At 41.3% G+C, this 18,183-nt stretch overlaps 1 protein-coding gene across 4 annotated transcripts in view; it reads right to left on the bottom strand.

Annotated features, from left to right (window-relative positions):
* The window catches only part of ANK3 (ankyrin 3), a 348,817-nt gene that overhangs the window by 100,855 nt on the left and 229,779 nt on the right, over nucleotides 1-18,183 (bottom strand). For all 4 annotated transcript variants that reach the window (XM_079313269.1, XM_079313272.1, XM_079313268.1 and 1 more), the window contains exons 9-13: nucleotides 9,998-10,096; nucleotides 5,202-5,399; nucleotides 3,355-3,453; nucleotides 1,570-1,668; nucleotides 201-299 (exon numbers count right to left, since the gene is read on the bottom strand). In XM_079313269.1, coding sequence (XP_079169395.1) covers nucleotides 201-299; nucleotides 1,570-1,668; nucleotides 3,355-3,453; nucleotides 5,202-5,399; nucleotides 9,998-10,096 — 594 coding nt within the window. The remainder of the gene's footprint in view (nucleotides 1-200; nucleotides 300-1,569; nucleotides 1,669-3,354; nucleotides 3,454-5,201; nucleotides 5,400-9,997; nucleotides 10,097-18,183) is intronic.

Raw genomic sequence — 18,183 nt, 5'->3', positions numbered from 1 at the left:
AACCAGACATCTGCTCTCTCTTAGAGATGGATCACTCGTGGCTACAGTGAGAGGGAACATAACAAACTATCAGTGGGCATCACAAAGGTTTGGCTTCACCTCTTCCTCATTCTGAAGGCCACACTCAAGATGAATGTGAATCTTTGCTTTGCTCAGTATGTCCAACATCCAGGTATGCTACACCTGGGCCATGTCCTCACCTTGGCTTTTGCCTCCACCTGGGCTCCGTTCTGCACCAGGTGTCGGACGACCTCTGTCTGGCCAGCCCTGGATGCCATGTGCAGCGCCGTCTCTCCTCTCTGCACGCAGCAGAAAAACAGAGCAGAATTAAAAAACACTCTGCAGGAAGGACAAACACCAGCATGTTTCATAAACACAGGAACACCAGCGACCCAGTTCAGAGTGATCTCCACTAGAAAACTCTGCTGTAGCTGTCTGTAAGATGCAAGATTAAATCAATATTTGACCTGTCACTGTGTGCTGCAAACCAATTTATTGCAGGGTCAGTTTCCCAACTCAATAGTGCCTTTGTCATTATTTTTTGCTGAAAAGAGACAGTAAAATTTTTATACTGCTAGCATTTTATTGGCAATGTTAAAAATGTTGTCCTTTTAAGTAGGGCTGAATTTAGTAAAAAATGTATTTCAAATTTTGTATATTCAGGCACACATATATTTGGCTTTCCTTCTGTAATACCTTATGCCTCTACTATCATCTATTATCTGACAAGCACTGAGGCAATTGAACAAGAAGGGAAAAAAAATCATTACTGAGTGCATTCATCAAAAGCTTCATGGACTTAATGAAAGTCAAATCCAAGAAAAACAGAACAATTCAGGAGGGAAAGTAGTTTCAACATATTTTTGGGTATCAATATGTCTTTAGGTATAAATGCCTGAACATTAACAAAAGTTGAAAAGGTGTTGCATTTTTATGTAATTTAATAGAATTAGCAGGTGAAGACTTTTACAAAACATTGTCTTCTAACTGCACCTGTGTTTGAAAAGTGAAAAGAAGGCCAAACTGTTGAAGAGGATCAACAAACTTCTGCTTCTCTTCCACTTCCCAGCTTTCAAACACCCATCTAAGAACAAGTTCAGTTTTTACACATGCCCCAGGAGCCTTGGGGCACACAGCACACAGCCAGCAGAAGAGGGAGCTCAGATGGCTGGATGGACACAGGCAATATGTCCCCACAATCTGCTGCAATCTGTTGAGTTTTCCTTAAATGGCAGGCCCCCCCAGGTCTTGGGAAAAGATTGCTCAACAGTCAAGCACAGATCTCAAAAATTACATCTGAGAAGCTACAGTATGTTCTCGTTCTTTACTTCAGAAAATCAAGAGATTACAGCCTACTTAGGGTCAGCCTCTTTGGAAATCTCCCCAACCTGCCAAGCATCTCCCAAGCAGGAGTCAGCAGGCTGCACTTTCCTGTGACTCCAGCATGAGCCACAGGTGCTATGGAGGTGGAAGGTGGACAGCAGAATTGGGCACTTGGTCCCAGCACTGCTTTCAGATATTAGCACACATTCCCAGTCCTGCCTGGCTGAAAGGAAACCTGTGACTCACCACATTGGTAGTGTTGGGGGATGCTCCATGATGCATTAGTTGTGATACAATATTTACATGTCCCATGAAGGCAGCAACATGGATTGGAGTTAGGCCCGACTGAAAAACAGAGCAGAGTCCATTTAAATACCTACTTCCATATGCCTTTACCAGAATGCTATGAGGAAAACATTTTTCTAAAGCGAATAAACCCAGCTGCTTGCTCTTTTGAGAGGGTTTTATCTTCTTAAAACCACATATATTTGTTTAAATGAAAGGGCACACAGAATTGGAAACACCTATGAGTGTGGTTCATGAGCAAACATATAAATGGTCTAGGAATTCACTAGTTCTTCGTCAACAAAGTCAACCATAGCTAAGCAAGATTAAGATTAGGCTTTTGCTAAATATCTTTTTTGCTAAATGTCTTTCTGCTAAATAAACAGGGAAAAAAAACCCCACAAAGCATTCCTGTTACAAAAGCAAGGCTTTCTGAAACATTCAGCTTATGCAAAAAAGATCACCATCATGAATCTGCACCACTGCTCTTACACAGGATATGAAAGACCAACTGTAGAGAAAGAGAGAGAGAAGTAGAGGGGAGAAAAAGGGAGTAGTCATTCAGCAAGGCATGACCTTAAGGATTTAGTTTTAAAAATTTGATCAGTAGTTAACATTTCCCCATGAAGAATCACCCTAAAGCCTTCTCACAGATGCTTCTGCAGAGCTGTACCAACAGTCAGCCAGAGTTTTCAGAAGGGTTTGCTTGGTTTTGCTACCAAGAAAAGGAGAAGGCCCAGTGAATCTCTGGAAATCCCCATGATTTAGGCAGATTATATATACAAGTCCCAGAGGGTAGAAGTGAGGAAAACACTTATCTTTCTTTCTCATGCAGAACAGCAAATATGAGCAGGAAGGCAGAATAACTGGCTGAGTGTGTTAATTCTTTTATCTGTTTTAAACAATTTAGTAAACGCTTTTAAAAGTTTTTAAACACTAGTGTGGAGCTATATGAACTGTAGCCAAGGCAGACTCTTCTCCCTAAAGCAAGCCAGGAAGGGATCTGTATGGTTTGCTGCTGAGTAGTTAGAACAACCCCACAGACATTAAATCAAACTCCCTCTTGTGGAGATGAACTATTTCCCATTGCACCTTGTTTAACCCTTGGAATTTCCTGTCATTTTCTAACATGGCTCATGCCACAGTGGTCACACATTCATATATGTGATCTTTCCTCCTCTCCTAACTTGGTACAATATACATACATAGGGATTAAAATTCCCACAGGTACCTAATTAATCTCAGAATTGTTCCAAGAACTGGGTGCAGACTATCTCATGCTGACTGAAGTGACAACATATTGATTTCTGTCTAGCTGATTTGTGATGTCTCCCGATGGTGGGAGAATATAACTTCTCTGTGGAAAGCCAAAACAAGGTCTGAATTAAACCACCTTTTAAAACATGACTTAAGTGAAGCATAGTCTTCTCCTCAATGTCTGTAACAGAGCAAATTTCATCCTCAGTGCCTTAAATTGCAGGAAAAAATAGCAAAAATGGTAGATTTTGGAAAGTTTATTTGTTACATTTCACTTGTTATTCTCACTGTAATCCCAACATATATCAGTAGTTTGTGATTCATTAGGGCAACTGAATTTATTGTTCAGTTTTATTATAATATCTAATTGACAATAATTATTGACTTAATTGGTCCATGATCTTTCAGAAATATTGAAATATTAATCAAAACAGTTACAATGAATTTTGTAGGGAAAGCAAAGACAAGCATGGAAAGACCATTTCTTACCTCAGTTACAGCTTGAATTGATGCACCGTGCTTTAGAAGAAGTTCCATTACTTTCATTCTGTTTTTCTTGCAGGCAATGTGAAGAGGTGTGAAACCATTCTGGAAATGAGAAAGAACACATGTTTTGATGCCTTTGTCATTAAAAAGTAGAACTGAGTATGGAATTCACATAGAAGATTTTTTTCCATTTTAAAGGAACAACTCTCCAATTTATTTTGGCATTACTACATTTTTCATGTAATATAAAGCAAAAACTTATAAGAAGATAAAGATCTATTTCATATATCCAGTTTTAATTATTAAATATATTGCCCATTCCTATAATTAATTTATTTATAGAAGTCTTAATTCAGGAAAAACTATCAAACCATTCTTTTTTGATTACCATATTCACTTTTAACTGGCTATGGTTTTCTGCTGGAGTTTTTGGGGAATTTGGGGTGGGTTTTTTTGGTTGATTTTCTTTCAACCTTTTAGAACTGCTGGTAAAAAAAAAAAACACTTTACCTATTACAGGCTCTGGAATTTACAACTTCTAAGCTATTTTTACTACTTTTTTGTTTGGTTGTTTTTTTCCCCATTCATTACCATTCAGCTTACTGCAACTGCAAGTATTTCACCCCTTCCTTTAAAAAAGATGTGTGCAATGGAGTGAACATTAGAACTACCATCTTATTTAGTGTGAGACAATACCACAGAAAAAAAGTAAGTAATGAAAATAGGCTGTCCAGAGCACCCATGACTGGTACAGTAACATCAGAGCACTGAATGCTGATGCTGCTGGGTACAAAAGAGCCTTTGCAGAACATTCTGAAAACAACTGGCAGAGCTAGGCCCTCAGATCTGATCAAAATTATATTTTTTACCTGCCATATGGCAAAGAATATTGTATGTTTTCATGATGTGAGGTCCATGTCATTGTCTGTTCCAGTGTAGCAGCTTTCAACCCTCTCCTTGGCAGTGGACAATGTCCAGGGCAAGCTCAGGTGTGTTTCATATATTGTAATAGCTTGACCACAGACACCTGAATACAGGTTGATCACACTCAAAAAGCACAGGGACTGAGAGAAGGAAATCTGTGGAGCCTGTTCTGTGTTTAAGAGAGTCAATCCCACCTGACTTGTGAGGGTTTCAGGAGTTCACATAACATTGCAGGAATTGAATGAGTTAGCATGAGGCTTTGAAACCAATCAACCCAATTCATGTCAGAATGTAAATTCGTTTGGAACAGTTTTGAAGAACAAATCAAAGAGACATTTTAAACAGAATGGATTGCGATTGCAATTTGAACAAAAGGCATTAATGTATTCTGTTTGTATGCAGTTTAACTACACTAATGTATTTTGCTGCTGAAGTTGTTTCTAAAGTAGAAAGGCATATGACTCCATTGACATAGAATACCACAAACACTCATTATGTAACTCATTCCTTTCTTTTACTGTTTCACATCACTGAGAACTTATAAAAATTCCCTTAGTTTCAAACGTCACTGATTATTTTCTCTGTACAAACACTTGGAAAATGAGGATTCTCTCCATACCAAAAACTACAGCAGTTATGTCTGCAGCTGTTTCACCTATTCATAATTGCAAAAAGCTAAAAGGAAGCAAAAGAGCTCTAGTTACACTAAAAATTAATAAATCACTGCTGACTGTCTGCAAGCAGAGGTTTTCTCTGATTGCAGGATACATTATTAACACTTTGAACTTGGAGCATTTGTTCCTGGGCTGCGGCAATAACAGCTCATCCTCTCAGTCAGCCATCCACAGGCAGAAAATAACTGCCAGTAAGTCTCAGCACAGCTTTGCAGGAATGTTCAGCTGTGAACAGTGCCCTGCTGTACTCACCAGTGCTTTGGCATTAGGATTGGCTTTCTTGTCCAAGAGAACCTTGGCGACTTTGTAGTGGCCACAGTGGGCAGCAACATGCAGCGCAGTCAGGTAGTCATTGGTGACGTCGTCTACAGGCACGTTGTGCTGAATCAGGAGCTGAACACAGTTTAGATGATCCCCTTGTGTTGCCATGTGCAATGGAGACAAACCATTCTGCCAACAGAGAGACCCAGCACAGATGGGTTAGAGGATGCTCAGAGAAAGGAAACTCCTCCGTGTTGTTCTTGGGAGTGTTTGTTGTATGAAGCATTTCACAAGCTCAGAGAGCACCCAAAATAAACTTAACATGTTTGGTGTAAGGATGGGGGCTCTGACTCCAGATTCTGGAGCTTGTTTGGCTAGAGTTTGTAGGCAGCCCAACGCTGAAAAACAGTCATAACATACCAGTGATGATCTAAATGTCTTTCCACCAGTATGGCTCAGACAAGCTGCTCAATTTACATGAGTTACATGAGGAACAGCACTCTGTGACTTTTAACACCCCAGCCAGGGAATTTGCTGGTTTTTAAAGATGAATTATACCTGCCACTCTACATGTGGCCTGCGTAAACCAGGCATGACAGCACAGGTCAAAGCATCACTCAGTGAACACTACAGCCTTCCTTTATCCCTCCATCTGTGATTTCCTGAATTTGGGACATTCACATGCTTATACCACATTACCCAACTCTGGAGACCACTCTTCCCAGTCCACATTGGTACAGCACTGAAAGTTTCAACTGGGCTAAAAATCTCTGAATAAAACCTCCATGCTGCGACCTACCAACAGCAGTGGTAAAGCTGTTCCACCAGTGAAACACCTGAGACTCATGTACCAGTGAATTATTTTTGAAGTGTTTAAAATAGTGAACAAGCTGCCAAAATATATTATTTCCAGAGTAAAACCGTGAGGGAAAATTCTCAAAAACTGAAAGCACTGACACTTTTTCTTGATGAAAGATTAAAAATATATGCCAGAATGAAAGAGGCTTTGTTAGCAGTGGTACATAGCTCCTTCTTCCAGCTATAAGGTTTTTTTTAACTCGATTCTTCTAATGCCAAAATTAGTTTTGAGTGCAGAAGCTATTCTTGTAGCAGCACACAGTAGTTTATAAGCTGTGACTGCCAGTACACTGTGTCTGCACCGTGAAACACAAACCTCTGCTCACAGACGCAGTGCCCTCCTGTGACCGCAGCCAGCAAAGGCAAAGAACCGCGGCAAAACCGGCCGAGACCTCTCTGAACAGACCCTCCCCTCACCCTTCCCACAGCCATAACAGCCCTAACAACCACTCCAAAGAAAGGCTGAAATAGCAAGAAACAATATTTTAAGTTGAGGCGGAAACAGGAAGGTGAAAGCAAACAGGCGCATGCTGTCAGAACTGGAGAGCAGTTTACTTGCAGTGTTGAGACACATATTCTTGGGCACTGTAATATCTTTCAAGTAAGATTACCTCATTGGAATCTCACTTGTGATTTATGTTGGCTTGGATAAGCCTCTCTCCCATTCCCAAAGGCTACTACAGCAATTATCTGCATGAAAGATTGATACTAGTAGGGCATTTTAAATATTTGCACTGTCTTCTAGTGTAGTTTACAGTAGAAGAAAAAAGATTAATTTCTCTTGGTCACCAAGTCCTCCTGGTAACAGTTTATAACTGATGATGCTTTTTAGGTGAGAGTAAAATATAATGAAACTTTAAATACCATCCTTTTCCGTTATTATAAGAAAGATTCTTTGGGTGAAAAGTGTCATTCTTCACAATAACAACCAATAAAACATGCTTATTAATGCAGTAAGAGAATGGGAAGTTGACATGTGACTCCCTTAAGGAGAGACTTGTACCAAAAAGACTGACATGGATGGGAAAGAAAGGAAGAAACAGAGCCAATTTGAAAAATCAGCAAAATACTTGATCAAAATTTGAAATGGACAAGAAAAGTGCAGCAGCTAGATAGACCTCACACAGAAAAGCTAGAGACAAGACTGGATGCTAAAGAAGTTGATGAAGACAAAATAAACTGGAAAACTTTATTTTGTTATACACTAAACCAGGCTGAATTATGTTGCAGTTGATGATACTCTATAACCTTACACAAGTCAGTTAATATTTCAATGCCACATTCAAAATAAAAATGTTACATGTAATAATGTACTCCAGGCCCACATCCTTCTTGTGAGAGACAGACTAACAATGACCCTAAGAAATGATCTGGTGCTTTAGGATGGAGCCACTTCATAAATACTCTTACCTTACTGTTTTTTTAAAGATTGCCAAGAAACTATTAAAAGGGGAAGATCAAGATTAGTCCAAGACATTGACCATTAAGGACCATAAGGTCACACCATATCTTAAAACACCCAAAAAAAAAAACCTTAAACCAAAATAAAAATAATAAAAATAAAAAATAACAATAAAATAAAATAAAATAAAATAAAATAAAATAGAAAAACCTTAAAACAAAATAGGATCATAGAGATGAAACAAAGTATCAACTGTCTGATTAGGTAAACATAAAATTACCAAGCCTATTTTGTAGCTGTGTCAAAGAGCTTTAATCTGAGAAAGATTTTTTTCTCACCCTAGAGCCATTAACCCTGGGGCAAGAAAAAAAAAAAAAAAAGATAAAATATGAAGAGCCAAAGAAGTCTGGAAAACCAGTAATTTAAAAATATGGACATTTCTTGACAGGGTTGTAATTTCTTACATCCAAAATCATTGGCATGTTCAGGACCTGAATTCCTTTTCCATTTTGCCTGTAGAAACCCCCATATAATCCATTAGGTCATCACCTTGCCTGAAAATAAATCTAAGTTTCTTCCAGTGCAAAAAGGGGTCAGCACTAGACTAAACCATCTCTAGCAGGAAATAGTTACCAAACTGCCACCTGGTTATTATTCTGAAAGAGTTTTATGTAACATGAGAAGACTCTGTGAAGTTCAAATTCTTTCAAAGATGTGTCCTATTTCCAATAATATATGACTTAATTTGAAGAGAATGGAGATGCTGATTTTTGCAGAGGACAGTACTGCACTTTAGTGCCAAATGAATGAATTCATTTATGCCATTCAGAGGTACAGCTACTTACTATCTTACCTTCTGAAAATGGCAGAATTAACATATCAGAAGGAAATGCAGGAAGTTCTGTACTTTCTTCTGTTCACTTTTTAACATGTAACAACTTTCCCTCTTCCAGAGGAGGCTCTTATTTTGCAAAAGTTGTTTATATAAGCCTCTGCAGATCAACATCCAGCCTTTCTCTCAGCCTTAGGCAATTTCATACCCACTATCCCATGTAATCTGCCTGATTTTGTCTAGTGAACTCTTGGCCAGGCTGTGTGAGCCTGCTCAGAAGCAGCAACAACTTCAAAACCTACAGTCTTGAAAGCAGCTTAAGTTTTGAGGTAACACCTGAAAATACAACATTCACGCAACAGAAAGTAGTTCCTTAGGAGAGGTTTTCATTTACAATGGTGGTAGTAAAGAAATAGGGTGGATGTTTATGTGGGTGTTCTTTGATTTGGTTTGTTGCAGTGTGGTTTTTTGATCGGTTGGGGGTTTTGTGGTGTTTTGGTGGTGGTTTGGGTTTTTTTTTCCCTTTAAGTAATAAAAAGAGCTCTCCAAGAGGGAGGAAGAGCCTTTCTCCCTGGAGTATGAGCTCCAGGCTCCATGAGTGGCAGATGTGGCACAAGGGCTTCCAGACAGCCCCTTGTGGCTCTCCCCCACTCATGGAGTTTGTGAGCTAGGGCTGTGGAAGTCCATGGAAATTCCACATGCAGAGGATGGGTGAAAACTGTCTGTCAGATTACCCATGACAGCTCTTGCCAGTGACTCACTGAGCAGAGGAAAGCTGGTACCAACCTCCCCAAACAAATGCTAAATATATTCCAGTAAAGGGGGCAAAAAGGAGGGAGGAGAAAAGCAGAATATAGAAGGGTGCTGAGACAGAATAGGACAGGATGACAGAGAGAGAAAAGAAATAACAATGGAACAGAAATGTTGCTGAAACACATTGGTTACAGACTAAGAAAAAAAACAAACCACCATGTAGTGAAAGTTATCTTTGGAAAGAACCTCAACAAACTGCATAGCCCAAATGTCATCCCTGAATGGGGAAGTCATGGATTGCAGTGGTGAAAAGCAGGCTGCTGCTCTGAGATTTGAAATCAGCAGTAACAGCACAGCAGAGTCTGCTGCCAGGAGAGTTCTGGGAAGTGCTTCCTTTAATGCCAGCCCTTGGGTCTAAAGCAATCTGTGCACCCTGGCATAGGTGAAATTGAAATTATCAGGAAGAATTTTGCATGATAAACTGTAGAGAGACAGAAAGTGGAGAACTGATAATCAGGCTAAGTCCTTAGGAAATAAGAGCTGTCTCTGCAAAGGGACATTGCTCTATTTTTATCTCTTGTCTCTTCTCTAGCCTTAGGGTAAATTGGTTCAAGCTGAAGATTTATTGTAATCACTGTGTATTTATTCCAGGATAGACACAGAGATCTTCAGCTACTGAAATTCCAAAGGATAGGGTTACCACACAAGCCTTTTTGGTTGGCACAGAAATCTTTTCTTGCATATCTCGATTTAACACATTTTCATATGCAGACGTGCTCTACATACGGCATTCACTTTGGAGAGCTCCCACACAGTTACTTTAAATAACTAAGAAATAGGAAAGTTATTGCCAAACCCTTAAACATATGAGATATACAGAATTACCTTAGGAAAAAGAAAAAAATCCCAAGGATTATCCCAGCAGGAAAGAGTATCAGTTACCTTGGTTTTGGAAAGAATAGGGGCACCACGATCCAGCAGCATTTCTACAACCTGTTCATGGCCACTTCTTGCTCCACAGTGGAGGGGGGTCAGCCCATCCTGTGGGATACAGAGTTATAACTGATTAGTGTCAGACATGCTAAAATCTTGCACGCTTTTGTAGGGACCTGTGACATCCTAGGAGGCTCATTAATTCCTGCAAGGCGCTGCTCTTCCACAGATGAACACCTGAACCTGTTTGTTCAAACCAACAGAGCACATTCAGGCTCTGATTTTCTGAACATGTAAGTAGTCATATCACATTGGTGTTCATGCAATGGGCTTCTTCCAGCCCTCTCTGCACATGCAAAAAAAAGATGAGATTGCACTTCAGGTGCTTTTTGTGTGTTTGCCTTGGGAGAAAACTGGGTCTCTCATTTGTCAGTATGCATCAAAGTTGGTGGATAGTCAGTTAGCCTGAGAGGAAAAAATAATTCTCCTCAGACTCTTTTATTACACTGATTTTGACAAGAGTACAGCAGATGAGAAAACCATCTTAATCCCAGGTAATGGAAGTATGTTGGATTCACTTCTGTCTTGTGAAGACTCCAGCTAAATGACTGGCCTAGAGTCAAGGCATACTGTCTATACCTCTTTTAGAATAGTTTGTTAGTAATAGTCAACATCCTATTGCTTGTTGCAAATAATGATGTCATAGTTTTCAGAAAGTTTGGATCTCCATTTACAAGTCACAACGAAAGGGGCTTTTCTCTGATGTCTTCCACTACTCTTAAAACATATATGTGGTATTGTCTAGAATACATATGTCACATCATTTTTATATAAGGGATTATCTAAAGTTCCTTCTCACACTCTCTTCACACACATACACTCCCACCCTCCCTTTCTGCATGATAACAAATATTATTAAGGTACCTCCTCAGTCATACTTTTTACGTGCAATTATAATATTTTTCCTCAGTAATTCCTAAACTACACTCTACTGGAATACCAGGTTAAGCCCTGCAAAATGTAGAGGGCAGCCAGGAAGAGGAAGGAGATGGTTCAGAGAGCCTAACATTCTCCTGCTCCTAATAAACCTATGAAAGATAACAGGTAGGAATTGTCATGACAAACTTTTCCTGCTATTCTCATTTAAAACTTGTATGGTTCTCATTGTGCATATTCTTGCATTAAAAGTAAGGCATGTATTTTTGACATAGATGGAGAAAATATTTTGGTTGAGACTTAACTCCCTTCACTCAGGGAGTCATTTGTTCCCACCAGATGAATGCAGCTTGGCCCACAATGTTCTTACTGACACCTCTCAATTTTATTGCATTTTCTGCTTCTTCCTGCTATTTCAGCCCATAAAATACTGGAAAGTGCGTCTTGTTAAAATGATACTACACAAATTTAAGATTTATTGTTCAAAACGTTTAAGTAAAGACAAAGAGAAAAGATACCAAAACCTGCAAATGATGCAGGTTTCAGCTGATGTATTTTTCAGCTGAGTTGTAAATGTTTTGCTATAGCTTCACAAGTGTTTAAATAGGTAATGCATATTTTTTCTACCAGTAGTTTCCATGGGTGAGGGTAAATCATGTACTGAGAAAACACAAACATTTGATACGAAAATATCACCTACAAAAAAGGGAAAACTTGTATGGGAAGGAAAATCAAACCCAGCAAGGCTGGGTAGCTACAGACCTGTAGGCAAGAGCTGAAGATCATCATGTACATTAGATTGTTCACTCTTTTTACTTCCTATAATTATCACATTCTGCAGGTACATCAAAGATAGATACTCAAGGAGATCAGGGCACCAAAGAGACCATTTTCCAGACTTCATATCTCCCCAAGTCATTTCACCAACATACCATGGTTAGTACATACCATGCTCGCAAAGAAATGAAACACATTCGATCATATTTTGGTACCAGTCGAGACCCTTCCAGTGCTTCCAGAGCATAGTGTGCTGCCCCTCTGTGGGTATTTCTGCCTGACAAGGTTTCTGTGGCTCAGGAGGAGCAGCCAGTCATGCTTGGCCAGCTTGAACCTCATTCTGGGCCACACATCAGTCACTACTACCAGATGCATCACATGAGACACAAGACAATGCACACGGATGCTTGCCATGGATGGCTGATCCATAGTTATTGTTCATATGATGTCAGGTCCCCCACCACAAAGAGCAAATACACTCCAATACAGATAATTTAGTTGCATAGATTTTTCTTTTTTTCTTTTTTTTTTTTTTTTATAATTTCTAAAGACATTATTGCTACATGACACTCAGAGCTGGTAAAGAAATGCGCAGAGGCAATCTGAAATGAAGATCACAAAGACTTTTAAAAAGAGATTAAAACAGACTGCTCTGAGTTCAGTAAGACTCACTGACTTTGTCAGGAGACTTTCTAGTTGCTTATTTACTGTTCACATAGACTATACTATGTGAAGCATAAAATATATTACATGTATTAGGAAGCAAACTTGCCTTAATATGATAGTCTGCAATGGCTCAGAAAAACCATTACAAACAATTATGACAATAATCTGCAGATTAAGGACTCTGTAAGTATGCACTGACATGATAAATCATATCATCTGTATTATCTATCCCTCCAGAGAGCCTGAGAGTAGCTTCAGCAAAGCCAAGAGGACAATAGGAGGAGTTATGATTAGGCACAAGCTTCTCATTAGCATTGCATGCCCATTTCTGGGGCTGCTGCCTGCTTTAGCTTTTATTTTAAACACACACACACACACACAAACAGACACACACACACACAAAAGACCTAAGCATTGTTTCTGGTCTCTGTTACACTCAGGTACCTGTGTAGCTCTTGTTACACTGGAGTCACACCTGTCCTGAGACAGAGCCTTCCTGCTGCAGTGTGTTTCCTCACCACCATGCATGTCTTTAAGGGAGCCCTGAGCAGCATGGGGTCAGCACAGAGCAGTCTCCTTGTACTCCCCAGCTACCTCTTCCCAGTCAGTGCTCACCCAATATTCCCCTTGCATCATGGCATCCTGTGGGCTGACTCCCAAAGCCACAATAGCCTCAGTACCACAGCTCTCACATCAGTGAGCATCAGCTTGTAACCCAGTTCAAGAGTGATGAAACCAAGCACAATACTCAGTAAAAACTTAAATGTGATGTAGATATTCAGCAAGAGCTTGCCAGAGTTCGAGCCAACTCCTGGAGCCTGCCCACAGCCTTGGCAGGAGCACCAGGCACTCCTGTCCCCTGAGCCAGAGGTAACAGCACACACTCCCAGGAGAGCAATTACTGCAGCCTCCAGGGTTTATCTATCTGCCCAGCGCTGCTGAGTGACTCTCCATGCACACTCAGCCTAGCTGGGCTCTATCCCACAGCCCCTCTGTGCTCCAGGTCTCCTGAAATCTTCACTCCATTGGCACTACTGCAAACTGCCCCTTCTGGGCAGTAGGGCAACAAACAAGGTTTGCTCTCTCTCCCTGCATGTGCAAAGCACACTCAGAGTGCCAAGGTAGTGTCATTGTAGTTATTTCATATCCTAATAAACATGACTTTTCTGGAGCAGCTTATGCATGATCTGATGCATCTTCAAAGATTGTATCCCACATGTTTTCATGCAGATATGAGTGCTGGGCCTGTTATTTAGCTGCAAAATCAAGAGAATGGAGATTATAAACACTTATTGTTAATCCAGGCTAAAACTTGCTTGCTGCCTGCCTCAGACACAAATTCACTTTGGCATATACAGTATTAGGCAGCCAAAGCAAATCTAGCTAATTTAATCAACCTCTCTAATTGAATTTTACTTTTAAAGTCTTTTCTGGAAGACAGGAAAAACATAACTAGGGCAAAATTCAGTAAACATGTTACATGAGTATTAACTGCCTTTGCCCAGAATCTTAACTGAAAACCAGAATGATTAAAGCTTCCCTGGCAGTACATACTTCTTGAGGAGTACCCTTAAGAATTCTGTACTCAGCCCCAAATGTTGCTGGACACCTCATGCACGAAAAAGACAACAAAGGAAAGATGAACAGCTGGTTAAAATAAACAATGTAACATAGCATGAACTAAAATGGAAAAAAAAGGCATATCTGAGTCTCAAAATAGTTTTAACATAATTTTTGGGATGTGTCTCTCAACTCACAACTACAGTGTGCAGGTGTAATGGTGCTCATCAAATCCCAGTCCTAATGGATACAGAGAAAGTGGGAGCTCCTGGATTACTTTTATAACAATTTAAATAGGATATGGATTCAGCCCTCCATGTTAACCTTTTGTGCAGCACTACAGTTTACTGGACCATCTGTCAGCAACAAATGCTCATGTAAATGACTAAGAAAAAGAAATTACTACCTCAACTTATTACTTAGCAAAGGCTTTTTGTTAATTTATCTATAAAATTGTTCTTTTTGTGAACAATAAAAATAAGCATTATGTGGAGAGTATTCCAGTATCCCATACAGAGAATGGATTGCAGCAACAGAATACAAAATACCAGCTGAATGGCTAAATCTGTCCCATCTAAGAGTCAGAGCAGCAAATCCTGTCTCTGTTAGTGTTTGGTCAACAACACAAAACAGTATGTTCTGCATTCACATTTAAAGGTGAAATACAGACATGAAACAGGAGAAACAAAGGCCCAAGAATTTATCTCCCTGAACAATAGAAACCAGCAATTTCAAGATTTTTTTGTCCTTTCATAAGGACAGAGAATCTTTGCTGTTTACCTTTAAGGAAGTATTTTTTCTTCCATAACCAATCTTTGAATTATGTCATATCATAATGTCCAAGACAAAAAAAACTATACTACAAAAACAAAAAACCAATCTGCTTATCCCTTACACACAAAAATTCTGTTTATCTCATTAAAAAATAGGAAAAAAAGAGAGAGGTGTCACATTTATAAATACTTTTCTGGGAGACTCACTTTTTTTCACATTTAAATCCCACCTGTTATCAAGCTGTGTGCACATTCAGCACCTGCCCCTCACAGAACACCCAAGGCTGGGCTCTGCCTGGGCATCCAGCTGATAACATGTATCAGAAAAGACAGCCTCAGCTGCTCTTTGCCTTTCAATGAATTCAACAGTGGTGATGCTGCTGTAAAGGATATGACCAGAGCTTTTGTCATCCTGAATTTTTGTAGGGCCATTCTATATCTGGGACACTGAAAAGAAATATGGTGCTTAAAAAATAATAAAAAAAAAGGTAATATCTGCAAAGTTGACATATCTCAGTTGTTCAGCCTTGGAAAACAACATTGGGTCAGGTTGGAACAACAGGAGAGATTTAGCAGGAACATGTGTTGTGCCAGCTCAGAGCAATTAATCTTTGCAATTGAATATGAGAACCAGGCAGGCACTCCTGAAACAACACCCTTTTATCATCTCCCTCCAGTCTTCTCTTGCTTCTGGTTCTGAGCCCCGCTGGTGCTGTTCCCTTTGCCCACCCGCAGCTGTGTGAGAGTCTGGCCCCAAAGGCTGCCAGGATGAGTCAGTCCCGCTGGGAGCAGATCCCCCACATCTCCCACATCTCCCACGGCTCCCACAGCTCCACAGCTCCCACAGCTCCACTGCTCCCACAGCTCCCACAGCTCCCACATCTCCCACAGCTCCACAGCTCCCACGGCTCCCACAGCTTCACAGCTCCACAGCTCACAGCTCCCACAGCTTCACAGCTCCCACATCTCCCACAGCTTCATAGCTCCCACATCTCCCACAGCTTCACAGCTCCCACATCTCCCACAGCTCCCACGGCTCCCACAGCTTCACAGCTCCCACATCTCCCACAGCTTCACAGCTCACAGCTCCCACAGCTTCACAGCTCCCACAGCTTTACAGCTCCCACATCTCCCACAGCTTCACAGCTCCCACGACTCCCACAGCTTCCACAGCTCCCACGGCTCCCACAGCTCCCACGACTCCCACAGCTTCCACAGCTCCCACGGCTCCCACAGCTTCACAGCTCCCACATCCCCCACAGCTTCACAGCTCCCACAGCTTCACAGCTCCCACAGCTTCACAGCCCCCACATCTCCCACAGCTTCCACAGCTCCCACATCTCCCACAGCTCCCACAGCTCCCACGGCTCCCACAGCTTCACAGCTCCCACAGCTCCCACGGCTCCCACAGCTTCACAGCTCCCACATCCCCCACAGCTTCACAGCTCCCACAGCTTCACAGCTCCCACAGCTTCACAGCCCCCACATCTCCCACAGCTTCCACAGCTCCCACATCTCCCACAGCTCCCACAGCTCCCATGGCTCCCACAGCTTCACAGCTCCCACATCCCCCACATCTCCCACAGCTTCACAGCTCCCACATCCCCCACATCTCCCACAGCTTCACAGCTCCCACATCCCCCACATCTCCCACAGCTTCACAGCCCCCACAGCTCCCACACCTCCCACGGCTCCCACAGCTCCCATGGCTCCCACTCGTTCCAGCTGCCAGAAGCCGGAGTGACTCGCTCCGACTGCCAGCCTGGAGTGACACCTGGACAGCACAAGCAGCACAAGTTATGCAAATCCCTTCTGACTTCTGGACTGGGTGGGTGTTTGGGGAAGCTGTTTCCCCATACAGCCATCTGGGGTGTTTTCTGGGGGAGCCAGAAAAAGCAAACCAGCACTGTGTGAACCACCGTCATCACTGCCTTTTGCCTCACCGGGAAGCTGTGCCAGACTCAGGAGCTTCTGCCCTCTTCCTAGATCCTGTTTCCGTCCCAGCCTGTATTTTTAGTTACATAAATTATCCCAGTGTCTGACCTGCAGCTTGTGATATAGGAAATTAAGCAGAGCATGCATTTTCCTAACTAAAAGAACTAACTTGACTCTAAGTACTTAAAGTACTTGTCCCTAATGATTTGGACTGCAGCGGACCATGCAAATACTTGCAGAGGCAACCTAATCCCCCAGCAAGTCCTTTTCTCCCTGCTCTGACCAACTGCACATCTGTTACACCACCAATGGGTCCTTCCCACCACAAGGTAGAATCACACCCCTTACAGCACCCTGATGTAGCACAGAGGAGGCTGGAATTTCAGCCCAGAAACTATACCCACTGTCCACATCACCCATGAAAAGTCATCTCTTCCATCTCTTTGCCCAACTAGAAAAAACGGAAACATTCTAGAAATAAATCATCAGCTGCTAAAGGTAAAATGGAAGCAACAAGAAAGAACATGTGGAGAGAATGAAGAGATGACAAAATAAATTGACCCAGTTTCTGAATCCAACAGAGGAAAAAAACAGCAATGTGCCTAACAAGCACTGCAGGAAATCTCAGAGACTACAGTAACCAAACAAAAACCTGTGAATACAGGAGCAGCTATAGAAAAAAATATTCTTAGGTTATTAATTTCTTTTGTTTAGAATGATGCCGAACAGTAGAACTAAAACAGACTAATTCAAAAGGGAAAAGGTAGAGGTGATAAATTAATATTTCAAGAAAATTGTAATTGTCAAAAAGTTACTGGGACAGCTCTTGAGAGCTACCTTGCACACACAGGAGTGTGTTGCAAAGACTGCCCTGACAGCCCACAGCACCACTAGTTCCAGGTGTACTTCCAAACATTTGACCTTTTTCTTTTTTTTCCTTTTTTTTTTTTTTTCTTCTTTCTTTTTCTTTTTCTGCTGTGTAAGTAAATAAAATATCTCTGGTTTGGTTGGGTTTTATCTATGTCAGTTAGACATAACCACATGCACTGTGTTTCTAAGTCACTCAGGGCAGTGAGTTAGGAGTCAGCCTGATGGAAACCATCCTTGTGCCCAGCACAAGGATGTATTGACAAATCCCAGGCAGCAGCCAAGCACCCCTCACAGAGCCTGAGCTGCAGGAGGCTCATCAGCCTGTGGATGGTGAAAGGCAAAAACACACTGCAGCTCAAAGTTACCCTGCTAGCATTCAAATTCTGAAATATCTGACTTGAATTCTCATCTTTTAGCATGTTCCTGTAGATTCACCTCTACTCCCAAGTAGATAAAAGCAGCTCCTAATTAAAAACTGGAAAGGGAACATGGAAAATAGTTGGCTCTGAACTTTGCCCTCCTTGATGTTTCACACACTTGCTATAAGAGATGTAAAATGTTAATATCCTACTGCACTCATTTCATAAAAAAGAAGCGCAGTGTAGCTGTAGCAGCCTACTGGGAAGATGAATGATTTAAGCTCTACAGCAAGACACAGGTCAGAGGCAATAATTCCAC

This window comes from Erithacus rubecula (genome assembly GCF_903797595.1).
Source record: "Erithacus rubecula genome assembly, chromosome: 9".
NCBI lineage: Eukaryota > Metazoa > Chordata > Aves > Passeriformes > Muscicapidae > Erithacus > Erithacus rubecula.
The sequence above is the reverse complement of the archived record's forward strand: the minus strand, read 5'-3'. Positions and strand labels throughout refer to the sequence as shown.